The 25,381-nt window shown below is 32.5% G+C and overlaps 1 protein-coding gene across 1 annotated transcript in view; it reads right to left on the minus strand.

Annotated features, from left to right (window-relative positions):
- The window catches only part of LOC149779215 (uncharacterized), a 76,434-nt gene that overhangs the window by 16,816 nt on the left and 34,237 nt on the right, over nucleotides 1-25,381 (minus strand). The window contains exons 9-12 of the mRNA XM_089939784.1: nucleotides 22,499-22,633; nucleotides 9,622-9,703; nucleotides 7,177-7,308; nucleotides 1,641-1,818 (exon numbers count right to left, since the gene is read on the minus strand). Coding sequence (XP_089795910.1) covers nucleotides 1,641-1,818; nucleotides 7,177-7,308; nucleotides 9,622-9,703; nucleotides 22,499-22,633 — 527 coding nt within the window. The remainder of the gene's footprint in view (nucleotides 1-1,640; nucleotides 1,819-7,176; nucleotides 7,309-9,621; nucleotides 9,704-22,498; nucleotides 22,634-25,381) is intronic.

The raw sequence follows: 25,381 nt of genomic DNA on the forward strand, positions 1-25,381 counted from the left end.
GCCTATCACTATCCCAAGCTACAGTGAAATGGCTGAATGCATTAAAAAAATGAAATTGTTTGTGGCAAGTGTCGACGGTGCCGAGCATATGTATGAAAACGTAAGTGCTTTTGAATCGTTCGTTACAAATCAGCACCGGAGTAAACAAAAGCAGACTGATATTACTTCATATTTTCTACAAAAATAATGTAGTGCACATTATGATATGTTTATGTACTTGTGTGTTTTATAGATGTATAGATTCAAAATGAAAAAAGTACATGTATTCATTTTTTTATTCATATATACATGTAGTATGCGTTTATTGTACATGTACGTGTAGGTAATTTTACCGTATATTTTTGTATTTCCACTACATTATGTTCAGTTTATAATTCCTAGATATTTTGAAAATATTGCTGACATGTTTGGCTATTTTGTCATAAAATGCTATACAATAAATCGTCATGATATTACGTGCATATGGAGCAATTTCATGACCTGAATATTCAGCCGATCAGCACTTTTCCGTCTGCACATTGATTATTAATGTGTACATGTACATAATATTTCATTACTTGTATCTCCTTGATTGTTGTTTCTTGTATACATGTACTTCGGAACATAATTCATATCTGAAATGTACCTTAAGAAATAAAAGGGAAATGATAAAATACACATGTAGCTGACATCTAAGATTCTGCGTTTTCGTAAAATAAAGTTACATTGTAATTTGTACACACTCTTGTCTTTGTGAATCCTTGAATATTTTATGTAGTGAACATGATATATTCTTAATAAACTAATCGATTAAGCTACTCTTACGAACCAAAAATAGAAAGAATATGAAATAAACATGTGACTACTGCCGTAACGGACCAAAATTGTGCCTGAAAATCGATCGCTTTTGCTGACTATTTCTTGTACAATTTCTGTGAGATTGACGTTAAAAAGTTGCATTTCGTCGAATTAAGCGGGTCCACATGTTACTTCGGACCGAAACTTATGCCCGACATAACCGGGTTATCGACTTAACAGAGGTCGAGATAAGCGGGTAAAAAATAGCATAACAAAGAAGAATTTTTTCGGGACCGGACCAAAACGCTCGACATAAGCGGGTTGTCGAGATAACCGAGGTCGAGATAAGTGGGTTTGACTGTATTATTCTTTCTCTGTTGTATTGAGTACATCCAGCTTGGTGGATCATTTCATATCCTCTTTTTTCCTTTTTCTATTGTATTTAGTATATCCAGCAGGACAAATCATTTGAAGTCCTGTGTTATCCATTTTCCATTGTACTGATTATACCCAGCATAACAAATCATTACCTGCTAAGTTTTATCCATTTTTGACAAAAGACTGCCAAAAAAGTTAGAATATGCTTGTTCCCTGAAACTTGGACATATAATAGGGATTTTTAAAAGAAGAAAAAAGAAAGGAAATTACAAATATAGGAAATGAATACATGGATATTATAGAGATTAATATAAAATACAGGGGACTGCTGAGAGAAATGTATGTTATGAAGTGATGGAAAAGCAACGCTATAGCTGTATGTTTTTCAAGTGTTAATTTGTAGTTATTATAGTTTATGCTAAGTAAATTATGCTTGAATATCTGTTAACTATCATTCATAAAAAGTTTAAATTTAGTAATTTTACCTTACTCCCAATACCAAAGGGAACTTGGATGTCAGAACATTAACAAGTGTTTTTGCATCACTAGAGAAAATGCCTGCAATTTCTGCCAAGCTCACTTGTTTTTCTCCAGTCATTTTCAGATCACCTTGCAAATCCTTCACATGGTTTCCTGCTACAAACACACCATAGACATGATCACCTGCCAAGAGAAACAGTGGAAAACCAACTAAATAAAATCATTGATTTCTCAAGGTTATTCAAAGACAATATGTGCATGTATGCACAATTGTTATGTGTATACTTTAACAAATTTAGACAAAACATGAAAATATGAGATAGGATGGAAATGATAAGTAGATCCGTATAACAGTCCAAACATTTTGTTCAATACAGAGGAGGTAACCAGGATTAGTGCTAGGTAATGAGACCTGTGAATTCAGTAATGGTTTGGTTTGGTTTGATTTCATCATTTACGATACAGTAACATGATTAGGTCATTTCATGCCGAGACAGCCACAACTAGTGCTGGATAATAAGACCTGTGAATAAAGGAATGAATTCCTGTGAACAAAATGGGGATTTAGTTTAAACCATATTTATTTGACAAACTTTATCAAATGCAATTACAAACATATGATTTGGGGATCCAGTAGAAAGCATAAGCTAATTAGCACTGCCTCCCCATCAAGAAAGAAACTGTAACATCAAAGATTTTGATGCCAGTACCAATGGTTTTAAAAGAAATATGCATACACTTACATACAAAGCATAACAATGAATAAAAACTAATTAAATGAAATTCAGTTGGTTGTGAGTTCATATTATGATTTTGCACAGCAAGAAATATGTGTGTGTTGTGTTCTGCAGTTAATATAGGGTTGCCAAATAATAATGTTTTAATTGAAAGAGTGAGAATAGTGTGAATAGGATTTTATCTATAAGAATTGAATATTTGGAACAGTCTAGAAAAAGTGTTTTGCATTTTCAATTTCATTGCAGAAGCAATTTTCATTATTAGATACATGGGGATTTAAGGCTTTGTCATATTAAACTATCGTAATATTTCTGATTCAGCACTTCTTTTTTCTATTTCTATAAAATAACACTTTGCTATAAATGGGCTTCATTCAATCATTAATCTTCCAATTTGCTATAAATGGGCTTCATTCAATCATTAATCTCACAATTTGCTATAAATGGGCTTCATTCAATAATTAATCTCGCAATTTGCTATAAATGGGCTTCATTCAATCATTAATCTCCCAATTTGCTATAAATGGGCTAATGTAATTCAATAATTAATCTCCCAATTTGCTATAAATGGGCTTCACCTAGTCATTTCTCTATAAATATACCATCATAACATCATATGTAGTTGAGTCAGAAAAATAGCTGAAAAAGAAAACTTGCAAGTAATATTAAAAAGAAAAGACACAGAACAGTCTCCAAATGAAAAACTAATTAGTGTCATGATCGACAATTTCTTCTGATCCTGAAAATGCAACATGATAAAATTGTTAAAATAAAAATGTAAATTCATTGCTTTTTTATCTCAAAAACAAAATGGAATCTTATCTTCCTCAAAAGCAGAAAAAACTACTCAGTAATGCCAATTACTCAGTAATGCCAAATATCAATGTCACATCTAGAACACTGCTGTTCTTTTAAGAGTAATGATGAATCCGATGCAGAAAATTAACTTTCAAAAGAAAGCAGCTTTGGTAATTTTATTATTGATGCTATCTAGATACACTATGAATAAACCTTTTCAAAACCCTTGTGAACAGAGAACAGCAAAGAGGGTTACAAGTTTACAAAAAAATGAGCTATCTCCTGATTCCCCTACAAATAAGTTTCACTTTGTGGAAAATGAAGGCACATGTCAACCAAGAATGATCTAAAACATTGATCTAAATTTACCTAAACCAAATTCTGAGTTGTATCAGAAAAGCTTTGCTTATCTGGAGCCAAACTATGGAACTGACACAGTCAGCTGATTCATCCGGAGGCATTAAGAATGCTCTAAGTCAATAAAATAACAGAGATAATTTGTATGATTTAGTTTAATCCAGTACAACTCTTCTTGAAAACAATGTACTTTTATTTACTCATCTGTATTGCCTTATACTGGTTCACAACTATTGTTTGTACGAATAATGTATAATGTATTAATCTGTAATGACTTATATTGGTTCACTACGATTCTTGATATGAATGTTGTATAATGTACCTAAGTGTAATGCCTTATACAGGAGTGGTTCACTGCTATTCTCAGTATGAATGTGTATAATATTCATCTGTAACACCTTATGCAGGTTTACTATGATTCTTGATATAAATGCTGTATAATGTACAGTGTAATGCATTTTCGCTGTTCCACTTCAACTTTTGACATGAATATTGTCTAGTACACTTTCTTGCAATGCCTTGTACAGGACTGGTTCACTACTGTACTTACAAGAATACTGTATAATGTACTCAATGTATATGGAATGCCTTATACAGATTCAATACTATTCTTAATATGAATGATGTATAATGTATGCATTTTTAATGCTTTATATAGAACTGATTCACTATTATTCTTGATATGAATGTTGTATAATGACTGGTTCACTAATATTCTTGATATGACTGTTGTATGACTGGTTCACTACTATTCTTGATATGACTGTGGTATAATTTACTCATCCGTAATGTTTTGCATAGGTTCGTTACTATTCTTTTTATGAAAGCTTTATTATGTATTGATAATGTATTGATCTGAATGTCTTGTACATGTCTATAACAGTTCAATAATTACTATTTTGACTCTTATGGTCTTAAACTATATGACAGAAAAGTATGAAAAGCAACAAGTTTTGTAAAAATTCAACAAATAATTTATTTCCCTAGAATACAAAGTGAAAAAAGTTATAAATTACTTAGAGCATTGTGAATTAAATCCCAAATAGTCCTAAAAGTTCTATCACAAGTCCAAATGAATAGCATGCGAACTGTCATAATGATTCATATGAAGCATGAAGAAGAAAATATATCAAGGAATTTAGTAAATATATGCAAATAAAAAATTCTTGAACTAAAAACTTTCCACATTTTCTATGAATGTAACCCTCACTTCAAGGCCAAATGGGCAAGTATATATGTTTGTACTGTCTCAGGCTACAAATGATTCACCTGAAGCTTGAAGAAAATTCATATTGGGCCAAATAAATAATTTAAGCAAATAAAAATAAAATTAAAACTGAAACTTTAACACAAATGTTTGTGACTCTGACCTTGATTCCAGTCTCAAAGAGTAAGTAAATATGTCATATAACAATATGTCTTTGCTTCATAATATTCATGCCAAAATCTTATACCAAATTCTCTAAAAATGTAACATTGACTCCATGCCAGAATGACACAGAATGAATTGCCTTAGCTTCATAATAGTGGATACCAAATAGGAAGAATGTCTACCAAGAGGTCTAGAAAATATAGGCAAATGACCAACTTTAACCAAAACCATAATATAAATTTTCTATTAATATGACCTTGACCTGAGGGTGAAACAGAATAGCCATCATGTTGAAGAATGAACTGACTTAGTTTTGCAATGATTCATCTCAAGTTAATCTATGTTGTGGTGTTCGACACGGGTCTATTCTTGGACCTATTCTCTTCATTCTATACAATCAGCCACTCTCAAATGTCATAGATTGTCATATATTGTCTCACCAATTGTACGCAGATGACACCCAAATGCCTAATTACGCGTATTTTGATCTGGGATGCAGAAAATCACTGAGGTGGGAGTCCTCCGTGCGCATGTAATAGGTGTGCAGCAAAATTCAAAGACTTGCCAGTCCTGCTTCAGGCACCTGCTTTGTGGGAAAATGTGTTGATCAATTAGCTGTGCTGATATTTACAATGACAGAATTCAGTGAGTAAAAGACCCCTTGATGTACATACATGTTGCCATTATAAGAGTACATCAAAAAGAACATGATGCAACAACTGGGTGGCAGTTTCAAAGGCTCTGACTGGCGCCCAGGTGGGAAAATGTACTGATATTTACAGTGATTGAATTCAGAGTCAGAAAGACCCAGAGATGTACATGTGGTCATTTATAAAAGTACATAAAATAAATAACTTTAACTTTCGTTATTGTTTTCATTTCCAAATGTATCGGAATAAGTAGTGCATGAGAATCAAGACATGTTAAGAATTAGACAAAATGCCTTTCATAAATTGGATAAGTATGTTGGGGTAAAACGGCACACTTATGAAGATTGTAACGAGATTCAGAAGAGTGCTAAAGCTGCTAGAATTGATAATTCGGATAGGACACTAGCTACGTGTAAGAAAGTGTGTGATACCTAGTTTAGTGTTTGGAATAAGTCCTTACTTGGATTGGCAAAATTCAGTATCACTCTGATGGATGAACAAGAGCTATTTAAGAGGTACACTGACTAGCCATACTTTTTTCTAAAATGCCCATCGCCTTAGCCCGGTTAGTTCTAGTGTTGTAGCGAAATGTATTCAACAATAGATCAGTAGCTAGGCCTAGTTTTGATATCAATTACATTGACAAACAAACTCTTGCCCATTCACAAGCAAATGTTTTGATAGCTGATTGACCATTAACCCTTTTCTGAGTAAGGTAGCAGCAATCAATTTCCTGCATGATATCATTTGATGATAATAAAAAAAAACATGTGGTTTAAGATCAGAATCGGTGATCTGGATATATATTAGCTGCCTTTTGTACACTATTTCATTATAAAAAATAGTCTGAAACTGTAAGTGAACCAGTAGGCCTTATGGGAAATAATGGCGGACTTCGCTAAGTTTGCGATGTACCAGTATATTTGATCGTCTGTTTTTGTAAATCATCGGGCAAATATTTTCAGAAAAATATACAAAACATTGAAAGCAAAGACAAGGCATTATTTTATTAAATACTTAACTTTAAACTGCAAATTATGTAGGTTAGAAACGTATAGAACAACACTATGTTGTGGAATTTGCGAGATGCGCTTTAAGTCTGAGCTATTTTCTGACTTGACATGTATTTGCGAAAATGCGTGGAAAAAACCCAGCAAATCAGATACTATTTAACCATTGCCTAAAATTACTACAAGTACATAACAAATAAATAAACCATAAATTTGCGATCCTGTCGATGGACTGTTGTAATGAAGCTATATTATAGTGAGTGATTACATTACGAAAACCTCTCCATCTAAACATAGATGCACTCACGTCTGTGTTGATTCTGTAGGAAAGAAGGGACTGCAACTTTTGATGGTGGGACTCCTCTTTTACCAAAATGGGAGTCCAGGACTCATAGTTTTAAAATCATAGCAAGACCTCTGTGGTGTATATTAAATATATAAAAATGTAAATCTTCGTACAAAACATCAATAGTTGATACTGTCACTGTCAGGAAAGTGACCGCAGAGTCTTCCTTCTCCCTTGACAAGCAATTGTTGAACAGCTTTATACTGTAAGAGAATTATCATATACATCTATACATGCATCAAAGGTAGGGAAAGTAATTCCTGTGACTCACCAAATGGGGGTCTAGATGGACCATGCAGTGGACAAACCACCCGATTGTGATGGTCTGACAGACAGTGAATGCAATACATTGCACATGGAGGGCTGTGGGATTTACATTTCTCACCCATCAAAGGTAGATTTGCTGAAATATACAAAACAAATTAGATGAATGAAATGACTTAAGATGTAATTTTTATAAGCAAAATAAATTGTCAGAACCAATGCCATTCACAACATTTTACTCATACTGTTCTCAAACAATTACATCCATTATTAAATATATTTTAAAGTCCTGATATTCCCTTTCCCATAGCAGTCTCACATTTTAATAAAATGATTATTTATTAAAGTTTTTTATATACTATTGTAAGTAACACCCAACCATACACACTTTTGTTTTTACAAAAATACTCGTATACATTTTGTAGTAGATGTAAGGTAACATATTTAGCTGTGCATAATGCAGACTTTTTCACCTGATTTCAGCATTTTGTATACAAGTCCTAAAAGATAAGCTTCTTCCAGGTTGACAAATGCACTATAACTGCCTAAATGAGTATTTTTCACTCATTGTGGAAAACTAAAATCTACTGTGAACTGCATTGCAACTAAATTGTTTAATGGTACTAGCTTTGTTAAAGAAATAATGCTTACAAACCTTGGTAGTCTTGTTCTTTGATTGCTTAATGTTAATAAACTCATTTCATTTCACATCACTGTGTAGCATTTTGTTCTTTAACTTCACTGGAAATGCATGTGCATAATGAGTCATAACTTGTTGCTCTAAAGCTGTGCAAAATACTGCATTTAAGCAGAACAAATAATGTGATTACTGTAATTGTACTATAAATGTTGGGTATTGGATCAAATGCATTTTTTTTCTTCTAATTTATTCTTGGTTGAATTGAATATTTTGAATTCAGGCAGTTTTAATGTTCTCATCCGAGGCACATTTAGGGGACACTTTTAGGGGACACATTTTTGTGACTACAGTTAATCTGTAATGGTAACAATGACATATCGTGACAAAAAAATAATCAATTAATGTATGAAGTCTGAAAGCATTTTTTCTTCTAATTTTTATTTCCCATCTTAAATCATTGTATTTGATATATCTCTGCAACTATACATTGATTAAGGCTTCATTGACTCAGTGCGACTAAACTTTCATGTGCTAAACATAGTTGGAATGCATGTCTTGGCAAAACTGCAATTATTTACTTTTTCTTCAGAAAATAAGCTTGGTTCTTTGTTACAACAGAGTGAGCAATATTTAATTGACAGTGTCGTGTTTTTTTTTTAAAGAAGTGTGCTTTGTTATTCAGTGTGGTCTGTCAAAGGTAACTGGCAACAGTTAAAGCTTTGATATGCTAAACATATTGGTAGTCACTTAGCTTTGTTTAGGCATTGATACATTTGCAATTTAAAAAAAAAAAAAGAAAATAAACTTTGTTCTTTTTTTCTTTCTCATTTTAAGCCATGGTATTTGATACTTCTTTGTTACAATACAATGAGCAATGTTTAACTGACTCAGTGAGAGTAATGATGACTAAGAGGAATTTTAGGGATTTGATGGAATAGACTGAACTCCATCAACATGACGAGCCTTACAACGGCCTTTGTAAGGGCCATCCACATCATCATTAAATGAGACTGTAGTTTCAATACTGTCAATTTTTTCATTCACTATCCACAAATGGCCAAACATGTTACCTCATACATTCTAGAATAAATGCAGCAGAAACAACGAAATGGATAAATTATGAATTTATGAACATAGCAACACAGTTTTCGGCACAAACTCATAACAAAAAGTTTAAATCAACAGATATAAAACAAAAAGAGCTAAATCAATGAATCAATAAAGGTAAAGAAACGCACAAAAGATTAATACTAATTTATTGTTCTTCCTGCCATCAATATCATGATTTACATAGTTTTTGGTAAATTTATTCTACATGAAATAACAGTCATAATTTTGCTCTGTTAATTAAAAGCTAAACTTAATATGGCTAGGCCAAACAAATACGTATTTCCTATTGCTCTGGTTTTAAAATTAGGGAACATAGAATTTGTATAAAAATATGATACTTATTATAGTGATTTGTAATAATAATGTCTAAGTGCTTCAAAGAGCTGGGCAGAACTGGCTCCATTTGATGCACAAATCAATTTCAGCAATGTTTCTCTTTTCTTTTTTTACCATGGGGGAAAAAGTGCCAGGGTTGGCAATGAGAAACAAGTATGGTTGCACAACAGGAAACAGGTTGGTCTTAGCCTAAAACTAAACAAACTTAGCTAAAACTAAACTTAACATGGTTAACCTGAAGGCAGTTTAAACATGGGGCATCACCATACTTTTCACAATGTGAACTCTGAAGAAGAGATCTCAATGTCTTAATAATCTTGAAGGTGTGGAATAAATGCTGAAGGAAAATGATGCAAATATTATAACCTGTCGGGTTTATGCAGCATGACACACATCTGTTGGGGTTCTTTGGCTGTTGGTAGCGTCTGTGTGTCTCTAGATGGACGCCCTGTTGATATAACAAGAGACCAAAGCATTAGAAAAAAGCATGGTTGGAACAACAGTAGCAAACAAGTCTAAAATTGAAATAAAGAATGTCACAACAATATTGATAATCTACTTGCACAGCACAACAATAAATGACAACAAAATTGGCAAATTATAATTTAACTCACTTTTATGAACAATGTAAGCATATAATGGATGGTAAACTTTATTAAGATAACTGTAATATGGAATGGATGGAAACTAATTTATGATAAATGTACCATAGACTGGATGGTACATTTTACACGGATGGTACATTTTTTTAGAATAACTGAATCATAGGGTGGATGATAATGTTTTTACAACAACTGTACCATAGACTGGATGTTAACCGTTTTTATGATAACGGTACCATAGATTGGATGGTAACCATTTTTATGATAACTGTACCATAGTTTTTTTATGATAACTGTACCTTAGATTGGATGTTACCCTTTTCAGGATAACTGTGCTATAGATTGGATGGTAACATTTTTTTTATATACCTGTACCAAAGATTGGATCATAAATATTTAAGAATAACTACCATAAATAGGACCATAATGTTTTTATGATAACTGTATAATGTTTAAATGAGTCAAACAGAGGGTAATGAAAACTAATATATAGTTTCATATCAGTGTGTTATAGTGGTTATATCAATTTTATATATATATATATGTGTGTGTGTATATATATATATATATATATATATATATATATATATAAAATTTGCTATGCGACTACTTTACATCTTTGTCAATAACCTAATTGGCATCATGTTGTTATTAATGTGTATTCATTTTGAGATGACCCCTAGTACAATGCAATGTTCTTCACCTTTTCATGTATTATGTACAACAATGCAAGACTGTCAAATAAAATTACCTGCATAAATAAAGATTACATCCATATTATTTGGGTAGTTTGACACAACAGACCATCTTATATGAATTCAGATGACCTCTTCTTCAAAGAATAAAATATAATCAAACAGTTCTAACTTCACCATAAACGTAAAATACTAATCAGTCCCATATTGTAATTAGTTATAATATTATAATGGATGCTTGCGCATGACAAGAATACTGTTTTGTACAATGAAGTAAAATTCAAGTGGTAGAAAAGAAACTAATTAAATTTTCTCAATGTAAATGGATGAAATTTTCACAGATTTTTTAAAAATTACTTTGAAGCTACTTATTAAATCTCAGCATTAATTTGGTTTCAACATTTCTTTTTATAAACTAATATTATACACGATGCACTACATGGCAATAGTGAGTCAACTATTTTGTTTAATTTTTGGGGGAAGTTGGGTGGGGGAAGACTTTTTTAACATTCATTATATTAATAACTTCATACATCCCATCCAATTTTGTGGAAACACAAAATAGTACCTTTCATATTCAATGGTCAGCTTTTAAAACAGGTTCTGATATTTTTTTTTTTTGAAAATGACTATGAAATCATAAGATCAGGTAGTGACTGAATCACAAAGTCACATATTTTTGCTACTGTTGTCAGAAGGGTGGGTAGGTTAATGTGGTTTTCTCTTTCTTCTGTTTAATTAACTACATGACTGAATGAGAATAGAGAGGAAGGAGGAAAGAAATGTGGGTGAAAATAATTTCATAATGCAAGAGGAATTTTATAATGTCTCTCCCTCTCTCAAATGTTTTTAAAAGACAATGCGTCAAAACCTCAGGGTCAGCACCATGTCACCACTGAAAATAAAATGGTTTGTCCCTATCAAAATAATTCCCACATTCCTAAATCTTGGGGTACATTGAATCTACCAATATAGCAATGCGTGATCAAAAGTAATTTGGAAAGGATTAAAAATTGATTATGGGTAAAAAATTTAATACAAATGTGCTCAAGTTACATAAAACAGGTCAGTCTGGCTTTGGTGTGTAAAATCTGTCTAAAAGGAACATGAATAAGCATTCTGCCATTCTGGTAAAGTTAATTTTAAGACAAAAACCTTTCCAAAATTCGTTCCAGATAGTATTAATTCTTAGCAGTTCTGGCAGGTAGTCAGCAATCTTGCAACCTGAATCTACCAAAGGCAAGAAACAATTTAGACTTTTCTGGTGAACTCAGTACAAATGTACTAAGACTGTCACATTCCAATGCAGTCACCAAAATGACTCTTTCCATTCAAAGAAAAAATTCAGACTGATTCCAGAGGAAACCTGGATCAAGAAAGGATAATCATCTCCTATTAGTGTTGAGAGGAACCATGATTAGTGATGAGAGCTGCTACAAATATACTTCATGCAATGCTTTACCGGTAAATGTTAAAATGCTTGTGCTACATATAATAACAATATGAAAGGCAACAAGATATTGTAAAAGGACTGGTGAGATGGGATGACATGCATATTTTAATACACAAAAAGGAAATTTGCTCAGTAGTTGTCAATTCTGTCCATGCTAAAAATCTGGTCGATGAAAATTTTTCTCAATCGAAGTCAAAACTCTTGAATAAAATTATGCAGATCTTCTGAACTGTCTTTAACTGACTACTGACACATGTATAAGAATGGTAATCAGACTGAGATAAATGTTATATTTGACCATACTTATAGGGTACCTGCCATACATGTGACTCTACTGGCCAAAGGGCACAAATACCATTTTAAAAACTGTCTACCACACACACTTAAGATTTTACAGTTGAAATCTACCACTTCTGAAAATTAAAAGATTCTTAAAAAATTGAATAAAACAGTATTATTACATTTTTTGTCAGTACATTAGAGAAACTAGTCTACCAGTACAAGTCAAACAGCCAGTGCAGTGATGCATGGCAGTGTGATAGAATTACAAATATTAAAGAACTGCTAACTTATGAACACTGCGAGCGGTAAATTGATTACCTTGTTATTGTGATTGGTAGAGTTTATGGCCAATTGCAGGATGTTTCTGACACGTTATAAGTAATAAAGGTGGTGAATGATTTCTTCTAAGCCTTTGATGAAAATTGGCTCAACTTTGGGGTGGGGTGGGGGATAAAATGGTGAGACCAAATATACAAAATGTTTTTGGCTGGCTCACTACAGGAAGTATTTAGATTTTTTTGGTCTTGTTTAATTGGTACTGTCTCATTCTAGATGTTTCAAAAATAACATTTAAGGAAGCTCTTACAGTTTTGTTCAGTTCACGTCAATATACCAAAATGTTGGCCTTCTCTCAATGCTAAGAAACAACCAGATAAAAAATATGACAAGTTCAACAATGCTTGGATATCAGAGTTTAAGTGCGTATACGCTGGTAGAAAAAGTCCAAAGTTTGTATTGTGTGTTTCAAAGGTATGCATCTTTTATATTTCATAAACTATTTCATGTTTTCAAGAACAAAAATTAAGTTCAAGCACAAGATAAAATACATGGATAAATTATTCATAAAAGCAGAAATACATGATGTAGTTTTCACTGTTTATTTCAAATCTAAATTAATTTTTATTTTGTTTTTTATTAGTCAATGAAATTTGACAACAAGTCTTTGGATCTGACCCATGAAGAGAAATAAGCTTATTACTCCTTGGGGTGAACATAGCTTGGAAGAGTATTGGAGATCAGCCAGTATCTGTACAAATGCAGCAAAGAAAAGCTGAAGTTATAACTTATTTGCAGGCTTAACATGGCTGAAGTTAGAACTTATTTGCAGGCTTAACACGGCTGAAGTTAGAACTTATTTGCAGGCTTAACACGGCTGAAGTTAGAATTTATTTGCAGGCTTAACATGACTGTCCTGTCATTGCTACATTCTAATGTTGATAAAGGTTCCATTCTCTGCCAAATACACAGTGATTCAATGGGAAATATGGACCAGAGAACTAATGTGAGCCTGTTTAGTGTTAACGTTTAATAATCACAATGAATGTCACCAGTAGTCACAAAACTTGTGAAAGAAATGAACAATGCTTCTAGATTTAGTTTCTTTAAAACAAATCTTTGCAGTGAACTATAAGGTAAACAACTCTTCCTTTTTCATTAACTTGCAATATACTGACTCATGCTACTAGCAACATTTTTTATCAGAATCCAAAATTTGATTCATGTTTAAAACTTGATGTTTTATTACAGTTTGAAGAGAATACATGTAAATGCAAAAATGCACTTGCTTTGTTTTCAATGCCTTTAAAACAAGTAAAATTTATGTGTTTATTTTTATAAAGTGATTTTACATTGGTTTCATTCAATAAGTTTAGAAGACTATAATATTTATTAATATTAATTATATGAAATCTATTATGTAATGAAGGATTATACTGCATTGGGAAAGGAATTATATTTTTCTCTATTTTACATTCTGCTGTATTTAAAGCCTCATGTTGGGTAAGATTATGGGCTTTGTTCAGTGCAAAATCAATTATATGTTTAGGATAATTTCTATTTTGGAAATATGTTTGTAAATTATTCAATGAATTTCGTAATTGACAATCATCTGAAATAATGCGTCTGTATCTTTTGGCCTGGCTATATGTTATACCGTTGTTACATGACATGGGATGACATGAAGAATATTCCACAGATTGGTGGATATTAGTTTCCTTGATATGAATATTTGTAGAGGTAGTGTTATCAATATTTTTATAAAATTTACATCTAAAAATGAAACATGCATACTAGATGCAGTATAAGTATATATAATCATTGGGTGAAAATGATTTAGGTGATCAATACATTTTTTCAGTTCTTTGGTTGAATGGTTCCAGATCATACATATGTCATCTAAAAATAAAACCAAACAGACGGATTAAACTTTTTGTTTTGAAGAAAATCTTTTTCTAATTTACTCATGAAAAGGGAAGAGTATGAAGGAGCTATAGGACTACCCATTTTCATACCCATTATTTGTAAGTAATTCATAATATTATCATACTTTTTAATGAAATCAGTTTTGTTGTTGTTGCAGGGTTTAACACTATTTTTCAGCACACGATAGGATATACATGGTGGCCAGTACTAATGGTGTAGGAAGAACGCCGGAAAACCCTGGAAAGAACCACTGATCCACGAGAAGCTACTGGCAAGTTTTCTCACACACCCACATTGGCTGAATTTGAGACTCGAACCCACGCAGACAGTGGTGAGATGGCAGTGATCCATAATGGAGACCGCTTTAGACCACTTGGGCACTCGGGGCCCAAATGTAATCAGCAGTATCTTTAATATATGAAGGAAATGATTTCATCATAGGTTGTAAATCACTGTCAATAAATTTGGATAAGTTTTCAGTGTATGAACTACAACCTGATATAATGGGTTTGTTTTGGATAGTTTAAAGGTAAATTATGGTCAGGTTTTTATGAGTTTTGGGTAATATGTAGAAATTAGGTGTATGTATGTTAAGAGGGAAAGTATCAAATTCCTCATATATGGAATTATTTTATTTAGCGATTTCATTAATGCATGTTGAATTTTTTTATTCAATTTCTATTGACAGGTCTTCATTAATAGTTCTGTAGTATTTTTCATCATTCAACTGACGTTCAACTTCTTTAAAATAGTCTTGATTAATGCTAATAATAGTGTTTGATTTATCAGCCTTTTTAATCAGTATACTATCATCATTCATTAGATTATATAACAACTTAATTTTGTCCTTAGAAATACTACTGTGATATTGGTTTTGATGATTACCAGTTAATATCTTTTTTGTGATTGTGTCAATATAAAAATCTAAATATGAATCACATCCACTAGGTAGTGTGATGTGATGTGATGTGATTTTGATTTTTAACGTAGCTTTAACAATTTTTCAGTCATATTGCTATGATGTCTGCAATGTGGCAGTTTATAGTGATGTCTAGCACTGGGGCATCATGCCGCAGGCATGTAGCATGATTTCCCACCCAGTCACATTATCCTGACACCAGGCCGACCAGTCCTAACACTAACCTCTTAATGCTGAACGCCAAGCGAGGCAGCTGTTAGTACCATTTTTTAAGTCTCTGGTATGACTCGGCCGGGGATCGAACCCACGACCTCCCGCATCCGAGGCGGACGCTCTAACCACTAGGCCACCGGAGCGGTCCACTAGGTGGTGTAAAAGATGACTTAATTGTGATAAAATAAAAGAATTCTAGAATGAAAAGAATTCAATTTAATCTCTGAATTGTATGCTTTATCATAAAAAAAAAAAATATTTTAATTTTAGGTATCTAGAAAAACTAAATATTTCTTCAGCTAATTTAAATTTATTGTGACATTTTGGTTTGGGACAAACTTTTAGCCCTTTACCTAACAGTATATATTCATTATCAGTTAATCTTCTATGTGAGAGGTTTAAAACTGTTTCTTTACCTCTCTCAATTTGTTTTCTTTTCTTTTTTTTCTTTTTTCCACTCTCTTCTACTTTTGAATCTGTGAAACCTCCTATTCTTTTGTCGTGTGGTGTTGTCTTTATTAGTCCTTGAAAAATCTTTACCAGGTTTGTCAGTGTCTTTCTCAATGTCACTGTTTCTGATTCCCCCTGTTTTATAATTTTTGCATATGTCTTCTTTGTTGTGCCCTGGGAGTCTAGGTTTTTTTGCTGTTGTTCATCATGTTGATTTTTGTTTAAATTTATGCAATTCCTATTTATATTGACTCATTGGTTTCCTGATGTTTTGGGATGTTTTATGTGTCCCGTACAGAAATTTCTCATGGATTCCAGACAATTTATTCCATATCAATTCCATAAGTACTTCAGGCTCATGTATTATAGCATCATGGAAAATACCCTTTAAAGAATTACTAACCTAAACTATCTGATTCAAATAGAAATATTGGTGGGAGTTAGAATATATGTACATGTCAGTGTAGCTGATGTGGAAGGATGAATATATACTCATATAAATTCAAAGAAACACATGCATGTCAGTTTTCTTTATTTCCACAGATGTTTAAAAACAGACAAATACATGACCAAAAAAGTAGAGAAAATGTAAACATGATCAGAAAATTAAAATCTCATAGTACAAGCATAGATGAATTTTGTGCAAGGTGGATTTTGGTCTTGATCTGATGTTTGCTCTGACAAATAATTTTCTTGGCTTCCTAATAAATATGCTCTACAAAAATCATACCCCAGTGAAAATGTGACTGAAATTTCAGCAAACTGACAGTGAATATTTTTTGACATTCACTCAAATGTCCTTTTTCAATATAATTATGGTATTTTAGGCGATTTTACCAAAATTTCTGAAAATATCATTGAAAGGTATTCATTGAAATTTCATTGACTCTGCCAATATTTCTGAAAATATTAGTGGGAATTTGTGATTGAAATTTCACTAAGTGTTTGTCAAAAATTCTGAAAAAAGTGATATTTTCTGATTGTAATATCAGTGACATTTCAATAAAACATATCAATAAGATATAATAAAATTTATTTTTTGTTTCTTGTACAATTTGAATGATTTTCAGCAGCATTTATATTTCCTCCTTTTGATAGCTGTAATTTTATTGTTTATTTTGGGCACAATAACTTCTTTTCATATCTTTTCTTGTCATGTTTCTTTTTCGAAATTTTGTTGTTGCTGTATTTTTGTTTAACTTAAACTGGATTTAACTGCCCTCAAACATGTTTTCTTGTTTTCCGTTTCAAATCAGAATTTCACTTTTCTCCTGCCCTGAATCGGATTTTCCTCAATAAGGACCCTTTTTTTAAAAAAATATCGTCTCCAAAACTGTTTTCTTTTTAAATAATGCTCTATCCTGTCCCATTCTGCAATGAGCTTTCGAATAAGTATTTGTTCCATTTATTATTTAAAAGATGATCACTGTAAAGAGCTTTCTGATTGGTCAAAATTTTGTACTTGCCCAATGAATTGTTGCTTAACGGAAATTGATGGGAATGAACATGCTTGCTAAACATGGCAATTCAAATTTTCGAGCAGGATACGAGATTGAATAATCATTTGAAAAATGTGTGGCAATGAGAATAGCTTGAATGCAATGTCAGTTGGAACATAATTGGTCAATCTGTATGAAAACTGAATGCCAGGACAAGCATTTTGCTTTTTGTGCAATAAAGAGATTTACAGTTGCAGCTAACATGCTAAATAGGACAAGGAATTGAACCTGGATGATTTCGAAGTTATATAACTCAAAACTGATTAACTTCCAGAATGAATTTAAGGAGGGACAATGTATAGATCACAGTCAAGAAGAGACCACAACAGCGTCATAGTTTGTATCAAAAATATCAAACATCAAGTCGGCAGCAAAAGGGACATAAGCCAGGCTCCTAGCATTTTTTCTTTTTATAATCAATGTCTCAAATGGACGCTTTTCTATAATTTTACATTATTTTTACAGTTGAATTTTTCAATGCAGATTAATATTTGATATTTGATATATGTTTATGTGTTCACAGGCTTGATACTTTAATATCATTTATTTAGTGTCAATCAAGCCAAATTCTTCACATAATGTTGTATATACTGTACATAACAGATAGAAGGCCTCAAGGTAGATTAGTTCTGTAACTAGTTGAGTTACCTTCTCTAAATAAAATTATTATTATTATTATCATTATTAACTATTAACTCTCATATCTCTTGCATTGGATGTCATATAATTACAACATCTGTATATTTGTTTTCATGCAAACTGAATATCACCTTAGTTAATAAAGTCCTGTTCAATTCATATCTATTATTAATTTGAAACCTTCTAAAATATCTGAAAAACTACTGAAACTTCAGTAAAATACTATATAATGATAAAAATATTAGTGAAGTTTCAAATGTTTTAGTCAAATTTTTTGTGAAACCACAAATATTTCAGTTAAATTTTACTGAGATCTCACATTTTCAATGAAAGTTTTGGTCGAAATATTTGTGAAGTCTCACTAAACTTTCCAGTAAAATGAAAAAGACTTAGGTGATTCCATCATGGATTAGGATTTGTATGCAATGAAAGAAAATGAGGACAATAAAATCCAAAGTCTTATTTGATAATGTCTGTCAAAATAATCCATTAAAAAAATTATTGTGAATATTTGTCATTGATTCCAAATAATGTCTAACAATCATTAGGCAGTTTAGTAGAAATCTGAAGCAGATTTGTTATGGTTTAGGCAGAAAGCACTCAAAAACCCCATCTGAAATCCGCTTTTATTATGCCTGGATTTTTTTTTACAGGATGGACTATTACCAAATTCCATATGAAATATTTACAAATTCCATATGTACTATTCACAAATTCCATATGGACTATTGCCAAATTCCATATGGAATTTTAATTTTATTCCATATGGACAACCTACAGATCTCATGGACTAATTTGCATATTTCATGGGATTTTCTATGCGGAGTATGTACGGAATCCATAACATTTCCATATGGATACACTGAAATCCAAAAGAGTGGTTCAGCTATTGAATAAAAATGTCTGTATGGATATTTCTGTAAAAGTATGTATGGATTCCATATCTAATTCATGTAGAAAATTTTGTATGGGGTATTACTGTTACTTGCTGTAGTTTCTTTGGGTTTTGAATACTTTTTTCTTGATGTTCATTGATCTGTTATTGTGATGATTTGCTGTTTTTCTGCTGATGCTTTTTCAGTTGTTTATGGATTATATGCTGTTCTCCAGTTTTTTCAACTTGCTGATTTTTTCTTCTTTCCTCTTTCGCAAATTCTTCAGTGTTTCATTCTGCTTCAGAAGTTTATTTTTCACTGAATTTGTTTTCTCATATAATTCTTGATCAAAATTGATCATCCCTAATATTTTCCATCTGTTTTCCTACATTTAGTGATATTTCTTTATGTTCTTCTGCTAATTTCTCACATATGTTTAGCAAGACTTTATGTAACAGAGTGTCGATATAATTTTGGAATTCTTCATTTCTGTTTCCTATGTACATTTTCAGTTTCAGTCATAAACCTGCTGGAATGATCTCCTCCTCAACACATTTGTTCAACACACTGCTGAGAAGGCTGCTTTTCATTTTTTTCATAAAGTTTTAGTATTTGATATTTCAAAGATGTGAATACTCTCACCCAATCATAAATTGATGCCATTATGTTGTTGAAAAATTTCAGAATTGGAATAAGAAACAACACAAACGCCAAAAATTCTATGCAACTAGTTTCGCATTTATGCTTCTTCAGACACGAAATGTTTTGAAGGAAACTGGATGACATCTTTTATTATAATGCTGATAGGGCATTCTCCATATTAAGAAAAATTCAGCAAGATCTTTAGGGAAATCTGAACACTATCATCATGTTATCCCTAATGAGTGCAAAGATAACACTTGCATTACTTATAAACCAACTACTGAACTGCTGAATGTAGCAAAGACAACACGTAACTAAGTCTAAATTCCACCAACCATGGATTTTAAAGACAAGAACTTCCTGTATTGATTTATTTAATGTCTGTGGGGCTGTGACCATGTTCACATATCTGTGTGGTGATGTTATTTGACAATGCTAAGTCTACCATGTTTTGTTTTTAAATGCTTCAGAGAAAAAAGATGGTATTTGCTTTTTATTCAGATTTGAATTTCCATTTGATATAGCATGGTATGAAAATATAGTTTTTGTCTTACTTTGATGTTTTTGGGCTTCATGCGCTCTCACTCTCCCTCTCTTTCCCCTCCCCAGGGACTTCAAAACAAACTTTTGAGTATCTAAAACCCTCCAGCCCTGGGAATATGGCATGAATGGGTTTTGTCACATGTATATGACATTCCTGTATCAAACCAATTCCTGTATTAAGAGGAGATCACTCTATCTAATCTGTATACAAAGGTTAAAAGTAGATATTTTCAGGTCAACTGCGACATTATCTGAAGTACATTTGCACTGTCATCCCATTCATTTAACTGAGTAATCACCTGTTGTGAGTACCATGATTTGAGTTTGACAACAATGTCAAGGTCAGAGCACAACAAGTTTGTCATGGCTCAATTTAGGCAGGATTGTCATCTGGTTATGTCTACTGTGCCAGTTCTCTCGAATTAAATGAACTGATCACACATACTGTGGACTGTTTGTTATGGACTGTTCGTTATGGACTGTTTCTTATGCTAACTTTCTTCTTCAGTTCAGTACTGAACATTATTACTGTGTTTGCAACTCTATTATTCCTGAATATTTTTAGCCATAATATGTTTGTTGTGAAATTTTAGAAGCCATGCCATGCTTATCTTATATTATCTCTGATAATTGTTTTGCATGTTATTTTTTGTACATTTTACAAAGAAAAAAACATTTTTTCATGTACAAGAAAAATACATGTATATGAAATTTTGGAAGCCAATCCACGATCATATTATATCCCAATTCATGTTATAATGGAGCATGCTATAGTGAGGTTACATTGTATCATTTTACGTCCCATGGTATACAGCAATTATATTAGAGACCAACAAGTTAATAGTTCTAAAGCAGAGATTTGACATGTATTTTTTTAAACTTTCCATCTGTATGTATCTGAAAAACTATTTGCTCTCTGATTTATAGCAAAACATTAAATGGACATTACTTTATAGTAGATGAATTTGCCATGTTAATCTTAATTGTTGTATAAGTTGTAATATAAAACAGTATTGTAAATAAAGTGGAATGATTAAGCTTACACTACAGCCTATGAGCTACACTACTGATATAATTGGCAAGGAAACTTTGAGTAGGATGCCAACACAAGGGCAAAATATTTATCAGAGAGGGCCAGTACAAATAAAATGCACTTACTCAACAAACAAGAAAATATTTAGTGGATTTGAGATATTGCATAAAATTTTGAGAGAAAACAACTCCTTTTCTGAAACTCTCACAGTAAAACAAAGGAATATATGTACTTAACACATTAACATATGCTAGCAAATAACTACAAAATAACATTTCTTTTAAAATGAATTTTTGTCGCAAATTTGGATCCAGTCTGATTATATTTTATAATGTTCAATTTGGCAAACATTCTGGCATAAGTGTAAGGAGGTGCCAAACATGAAAAGAATCATAAATATAATTATATTGGTAATATTCAAAAAATAATTTGTGACAAATACAACTTTTTGTAAGAAATAAATAATTTATTTTTTATCATTTTGACTTGAAAATGAAAATATGCATATACAACATTAAATCTGTAACAAGGTTACTTGGGAATTTCTGTACATTACATATTGATGGAAACTACTAAAAAAATGTACCACAGGAAAAAAATAAAGTATACCAGAATACTGGTAAGTATGTGCAGTATGCACACCTCATGTTTTTATATGCAAAGATTACTTTTAAAAAAAAAGAGGTTTACTGTCATTGGCCATGTCATACTGACAAATCACTATTTGTCAAGAACTTTAATTTTCATCTTTACAAACACTGAAGAACCTATTTACAACTGATTACAGTGTGTGGCATTATACCTCTTAGCACAAAGAAATGGCTGCTGACATTTTCTCTAAGTATATCACATTCATGCCAGGTATTGGCTATAATTAACTTAATTAATCAGCTTGATTACTGCAGTATGGGAAAAAACCTGTTGGCTTCTAAATATATCAAATTTTATGCTTGTAGAATCATAATATCCAAGTATAAATCATTGCTCAATACTTAATCATTTTTGTTTGTTTCTAATGCCAAATCCACAAAAATAAGTAACCAGAAATATGTATTTTTTAACCAGACAATAAAATTTGATACCTATGAAAATAAAGTCATTCACATTATTTTATTTTATTCATATTCTCAATCTACATAAACTGATTATTTTGACAAGATAATACCTGAAATTTATTTATGACACATTCATCTTACCTTGAAAAAGTCAGCAGCAGTCACATCTGCCTTTCCTCCTGTATCATCTGCTGCAATGACTTCCCAGGCTTTCTTGGCAAGATGATCTCTCAAATCTTCATCTGGCCATTTAGCTACCTTAACTTTTTTAGCCCTCTGTTTAATTTAGATTTCAAAATTATTAAACGGCATGGTGCAAATACTAATTTGAACTGGATTTGTGATCCAATAGCAGCCAGAAGTAACAGTCAGTCAAATTCATTTCAATAATAAAAATAATGTAACCAAATCCTCTAAATACCACCTGCACCCATTTAGTCTTACTCTAAATAATGCAAAAGGCTGACAAAAAAATTTTAATCCAAAAATTGATAAATGCCATCAAAGTCTAATCATTTCATATATTCATGCATGTAAACAGGCCTAGGCTAATAAATTTAATTTCTCAAGGTCAAACTTTGTCAGAGTGAAAGTGCCACCAAAAATACAAAATGTACAGAAAAAATGCTAATTGCCTAAATGGCATTGAACCAAAACTATAAAATGCAGCTCAGGAAAATATTCATGTAAACATTTTAACACTGTCCAGTGGTATCTACATAATAATGTAACAAAGTTTACAGCTGAAAATGCAAACATTATAAAACATAATAAAGACCCTTTAAATGTCCCACTAGGTGAACAATATACCAAATCTTTCTATTAAAATATGTTTCTTCATTTATACTTACCTGTTCATAAAACTACTACTACCACGCAAATCCAGATCTCCCAGGCTAAAACTTTTTTTTAGCTAAAAAGCTTTAAGTTATCTGCCCACCTTTGTGGCAGTTAGAGTGTCCTCCCTTTGATAAAAGAGAATGGTGCCAGATTCCACTGGCATCAGAAGCATGATCTCCATGTGGGTGTAACAGTGCGGAGGCTGTGAGGTGTACATGTATCATGGTTGGGTAAGTATTATTAAACAAACATATTTTACTTGAAAAAATTGGTTCCTTCTTCAGTCACATTCCCTGATCATAATATGTTAGGAGAATAGATAAGAGGTGGAGGTAGTTACATCCCCTTATTCCATATCTAGCAGAAGTTGTGAAGTTGCTTATTTGTGAAGCTGAGGAAGGAAACCTGTTTTACCATAGCTATAGGTCCTACCAAGTCAAGATGAGCCTTTGGTATGAAAGATCTCTGAGAAAAAAGCCGAAAATGATGGACTCTTACATCCATCCCACAACATCATGATAATGTCAGTTAGATAACATTTTAACTCAGAATGCAATGCTTGTAGCAACTGCCATAAAATCAAGGGCCAAAATGCATAGTAAATTCATTTGATTCAGAATTATTTCCCCCTATGCAGAATGAATAACCCACTTTATCCAGGACAAAATTGCCCATGCTTATAAATAATACTCTTCCTCTACAATGAGCAAGATGAGGCATGATCTCTCTTGTCCTTTTAAAGTACAGTGGTACCTCGGGTTACAAACTTAATTCGTTCCAGAACTCGGTTCGTAACCCGAAACGTTCGTAACCCAAAACATTGAAATCAATGAAATAGAGACAATCCGTTTCGAGATGAAAGAATCGTTCTTTTTTATTAACATCTGGTCGTTTACCTGACAAAACGCAAAGAATACGTGTACTTCACGTATTAAATAAAGAGAAAGAAAACAACCAAATAAATTAAATGTAAAATAAAAAAAGATTTAGTCCTTCTTTCTTACCAAGAAAACGATCATGGGAAATTTGTCACTTTGTTTGCTATTCTGAATCATTAGTTTCAGGAGTTTCTTGTCGCTAAGCGATGTTAGTACTGCGTGGCCTTCGTTTGTACTGTACGCGATCGTTTGTCTCCAACGTTAAACCTTGCTCTCTCTCTCTCTCGCCTTTGTTCGTAACCCGAGGCACTGTTCATTACCCGACACAAAATTTTTTCGAAGTTGTTGTTCGTAACCCGAATTGTTCGTGACCTGAGGCGTTCGTAACCCGAGGTACCACTGTACCACTTTAGAGCTGTTATTTGTATCTAGACAGGTTAGGGGATAACTGAACAAAGAAACCAGTGGATCAGCACACCACTATGCAAGACATTATCTGAATAGGCTTGCTTTAATTCCGATCTCACGTTAATGTATTCAATAAAGGATTAGCATCTTTGGCTTACAATGTATGATTAGTTGTGGTACGTAAGACTATGGTAACCTCCAAATGGTTGTTAAGTAAGAGCTCTCTTTAAGTGAAAAAGGCTTGAAAACAAAGTGATGCAACAACCCCTTGGTACTGAGACACTAAGCTGGGCATTATTTGCAGTGAGTACTTTGTGGCACTATGTGGGTTAGCCTGATCCACAATAGTGCCTTTACTATGTGGGATACACAAACTAGACCAACTGGTAGTTTAAATATAGTCAGGTTGTGGTTACAGTTGGCATGACACTGTCAAGTTCATTAAGTTGGGATTGTGGGATTGAGTACTGAGATCTTAAATCCACATAGCTGGTACATACATCTGAAGTGTGAGACAGTAAATGAGATGGTTTGTTTTGGTCTCAATATCTCTCAATTACATGCAGGTGAATGGGTGTTGAACTAATGTGGTAAATGGCCTATAGTTTATGCCAAGGAAAGTTTATTATGATACAACAGTGAGATTGGAGTCCAAGATGTCACCTACTGTGATAGGTTTGATCACTTTGTGGTTTATGCAGCATGCGAAGTGTGATAACCATAAAAAAGCCAGTCATTCCCTACCATGAGATCAGCATGCAAACTGATAACCTCTTCCTCCCTCAAGTTGCACTTCTGAACCTAATATGTAAGTCTGACATGTATTCATAGATTGGCAACCAGAGAAAGCTAAATATTAGATTGGTTGTCAGTCCAGTGACAGCATAATATTGGTAAA

The sequence above is a fragment of the Sinohyriopsis cumingii genome, chromosome 17 (genome assembly GCF_028554795.1).
Source record: "Sinohyriopsis cumingii isolate HCF-2022 chromosome 17, ASM2855479v2, whole genome shotgun sequence".
Classification (NCBI taxonomy): Eukaryota; Metazoa; Mollusca; class Bivalvia; order Unionida; family Unionidae; genus Sinohyriopsis; species Sinohyriopsis cumingii.